We start from the raw sequence: 3,603 nt of genomic DNA on the forward strand, positions 1-3,603 counted from the left end.
ATCATGACGGAAGACGGCATCAAGGAAGTGCACCGCGGTATCTGCCGCGGTGATCGCATCCGACACCGGAATCAGGTGGACCATCTTGCTGAAGCGGTCTACGAACACCAAGACACCTGAGCGTCCTTTAGCATCGGGTTGGAGCCCGAAGATGAAGTCCATCGACACCGAGCGCCAGGCCTCAATGGCCACTGGTAGAGGACGCAAGGGAGCCTGCGAAGACTAGGCAGGTTTCACCGCGCTGGCAGGTCTCGCAGGTGCGCACCCACTTACGTACCCATTTGTACAGGTGTGGCCAATAAAAGTCGCGTGACACAAGGGGCGGAAAGAAATGTCTCCTCCCCCAACGCAAAAGAAACGCCCCAGCGGGGCCATCCATGTAAATTCATGGAATATATCTCTGGAGCGCCAAAATCGGGGTTGTTTAGGGAAAACGACACGTGGGGCATCGACGTTGTCAATGCTGTACGTCAGCAGCTCGTCCTCGAGACGATATCGGTGGATTTTGTTTTGTACAGAGCGGGAAAGGGCTCCCAGTGTGTCGGTTCTGGGAGAGCGGAGATGCTTCAGGATACTGGAGCACGTCGAGTCATGTTCGTAAGCAGCTCGGATCTCGTCGCGAAGTAGCATTACCGGGGAGACGCTCGTCAGGTTGACCCCTGTCGCCTCGCACATGGCACACTCGTCTACATCGTCTTCATCCAGCGAAGCTTGTCGACCCAATGCACCGCGTGGGTCGTAGTCGGGACGCCGAGACAAAGCGTCGGCGAGAATGTTGTTCTTGCCGGGTTTGTAGTGGACAACGAAGTTGTACTCAGAGAAGAACGAAAGCCAGCGGGCCATCCGCTGGGAGAGATGAGAACGCTTCATCGCTGTCCTCAGCGATGCATGGTCGGTATACACCGCGAAGGTATCCTCACCCAACAGGTTGGAGAATAGTTCTTGTTCGACGTTCTCGCTGGTCTCGCTCGCGTTCTCCTCTCACCAACGCCAGCGTCTCGTCAAGAGTGAGATTTCGCTGAGTTGGCTGAGACAATGGTTCGCGAGGCACGACTGGAGGTGGTACGTACACAGGCGGTGTTACCGTGCGAACGGTTGTGTAGGTTGGTTCAGGTGCTGGAGTAGACGGAGGAGAAGGAGGTGGTGACTCAAAGGTAGGAGAAGGAGGTGGTGTAGGAACTATATCATCGTCTCCAGCAGAAAAGGTCTGCGTTTGCAATGGCTCGTCTGTCACTGTTTCACCTGAGAACCGACGTTCACGCGATGTCTCGATGGGAGGCCGCACGGTGCTCCCACCCCTGGATCTCCATAGCCTGGTCATGGACTTGGGCCCGCAAGGTCTGAAGTTGGGTAGTGTGCAGAGACGCAGCTTGGTCTTGGGCATCTTGAGCCGTCTGGAGCTCCGCCGTCAGGGTTTGCACCTGATCGGAAAGAGCCTGGGCTAAAACCCGCAGATCGGTGGGCGACATGGAAGACGGACTGACCGGAGGGGTGGTGGATGGGGCCGTGCCCGGCGATTTGCCGGTACGCTTGGCGGGAGACATGTGCCACGAAGAATTCGGTTAACCTGTTGGATCTGCACGTGTATAGGAAAAGCTCACTAGGCTGTAGGATCTGGCCAATGTATTATCCAACCATTATTAACTTTATGGTCGTGGCTCCGGGAATGCCGTCCATGTTTTGGTCTTCATTAGCACTTGGCACGGATTCAGAAACGGGCGAGTATTTGGCAGAACATCTAGGTAGAGTTATTGATGAAGTCGAACGGGAAACAGGGGCCGTAATTGCTGGAATACTGACAGACAACGCTAGTAATATGGAGGCTGCAAGAGGAATATTGGAGAGATCTCGATCAATCTTTACAGGGAGGGTTGATCTGCTCACGTGTTGAATTTATTGGTTGAGGACTTGTTCAAGCTGGACTTCTTCAAAGCTGCTCAAACCAAAGCACTTGCTATTACCACGTATGTCCGAGACCATCACGCCGTGCTTAGCCAGTTTCAAACAACACTGAGCGAGACGCTAAACGGACATCACAGAGCGTTGGTTGTACCCGTCAGCACGCGTTGGTATTCTCTCCACGTATGTCTATCCCGGGTGCTCGAGAATAAGAACGTGCTAAAAAACTGTATTTGGAGCCGCAATTTTCAGATTTAATCCGGAATTCTGCCTCAAGCGCAACAGCTAAAGAAAAATGCCGTCAAGTGAGAAGAAATATCAAAGATCGGGGATTTTGGAATAAGCTTGAACAAGTTGTGGGATTTCTTGACCCCGTGATTCAAACCCTTCGTGAGCTCGAGTCAGACAACTGTCCAATCTCACGCGTTTATTCTCAGTTTTAGGAGCTGCTAAACCACCCTGCTTACGGCACTGAGACTGAACAGTCGGATCTACAAGCGTCAATCAAGGCGTGTGTTGAATATCGCTGGGATTTTGTGCACACTGACGCTGCAGGGTTAGCATTTCTCCTAGACCCCCACACTGACCTGAATCGCTTTGTCGGCTCCGACGAAGGTGATACTATCGAGCAAGGATGTGCGTTTGCAACAAGGACTGGTATACTTACGCGCTTACGAGTGACTAGAAATCAGTTCAATCAAGCTTTGTATCGCTTTGCTGGTAAGAAGCGGCGGCGGCCAGCTGCAAAGAGAGCGATATATGCGGGAGCGGATCCTCAGGACTGGTGGTCTTCTAACCGAAATGAGTATCCGTTGCTGTGGGAGATCGCCAAGCTCGTATTTGCAATACCGACGTCCTCGGCGGCAAGCGAGCGAGCATGGAGCATCATGGATTTCATCCATTCCAAGAAGCGCAACAAGCTGACGACAGAGAAGGTCGATATGCTAGCGTACATCTACGTTAATCATCACGCCGCTCAGAAGGAGGCTGCAGACTGGGCACGGGTGCACTCTTATCCAGAAAGCCATGAAGCCCTCGAGAGAGAGATGCCAGAACAGAATGCAGCGTGATCAACATTCTGATAAGCGGTCGACCTAGGGTTGTTTTGATCTATTTTGAGCAATTTCGCAATTAATACTGCACAAGCAAATCGTTTTAAATATTTTCGAAATTACTCGAAACCATCACTATCAGCAGGATCACGACACGGAACCAGTGTCTCCCTACAGCCAGCGGATGACCTCGCCCCAGCCACGTCGATCTCCTAGACTTGTTTCTCGGCGAGTTACAGCTTCACCATTTGTTCAAGTACGAACACCGCGTGTTGGAGCTGCCCGGCGGCCCGGACGCCCAAAGCACTTGCTTTGGAGCTACTTCGAAAAGGTGACGGATGGGTCGTCGAAGCCGCATGCTGAGTGTAACTATTGCAGAGCGATTGTCCGCAGTGCCCAACCGGGGACGAACATGCAACGTCACCTTAAGAGCTGCCCAGATGCTCCTGCCGCTGTTAAACAACGCGTTATTGACTACTTCCCAAGCGTCCAACATTATCCAGTATTTTCAGCAACTGATGGGCCTCTTCTTGCTTCTGGTGATAATGCACACTCGACCTTGGGTGTCAACACTGCACAGTCAGTACCAGTGTCAACACCCGCCCAGCTGCAACTTCAGTTTGAAGTTGCGTTGGCCGCCATGTTCTAACTG

The 3,603-nt window shown here is 52.5% G+C and overlaps 1 protein-coding gene across 1 annotated transcript; it reads left to right on the top strand.

The window, feature by feature from the left end:
• Positions 1 to 1,648: 1,648 nt before the first annotated feature.
• PITG_18844 (uncharacterized protein) lies at positions 1,649 to 2,969 on the top strand (the record flags this gene model as incomplete). The annotated part of the gene is made up of 4 exons (XM_002997201.1): positions 1,649 to 1,870; positions 1,918 to 2,097; positions 2,139 to 2,324; positions 2,376 to 2,969. The coding sequence occupies 4 exons, from the start codon at positions 1,649 to 1,651 to the stop codon at positions 2,967 to 2,969; spliced, it is 1,182 nt and encodes a 393-aa protein (XP_002997247.1).
• Positions 2,970 to 3,603: the final 634 nt, after the last annotated feature.

The sequence above is a fragment of the Phytophthora infestans genome, genomic scaffold, assembly GCF_000142945.1.
Source record: "Phytophthora infestans T30-4 supercont1.82 genomic scaffold, whole genome shotgun sequence".
Taxonomy (NCBI): Eukaryota; Oomycota; class Peronosporomycetes; order Peronosporales; family Peronosporaceae; genus Phytophthora; species Phytophthora infestans.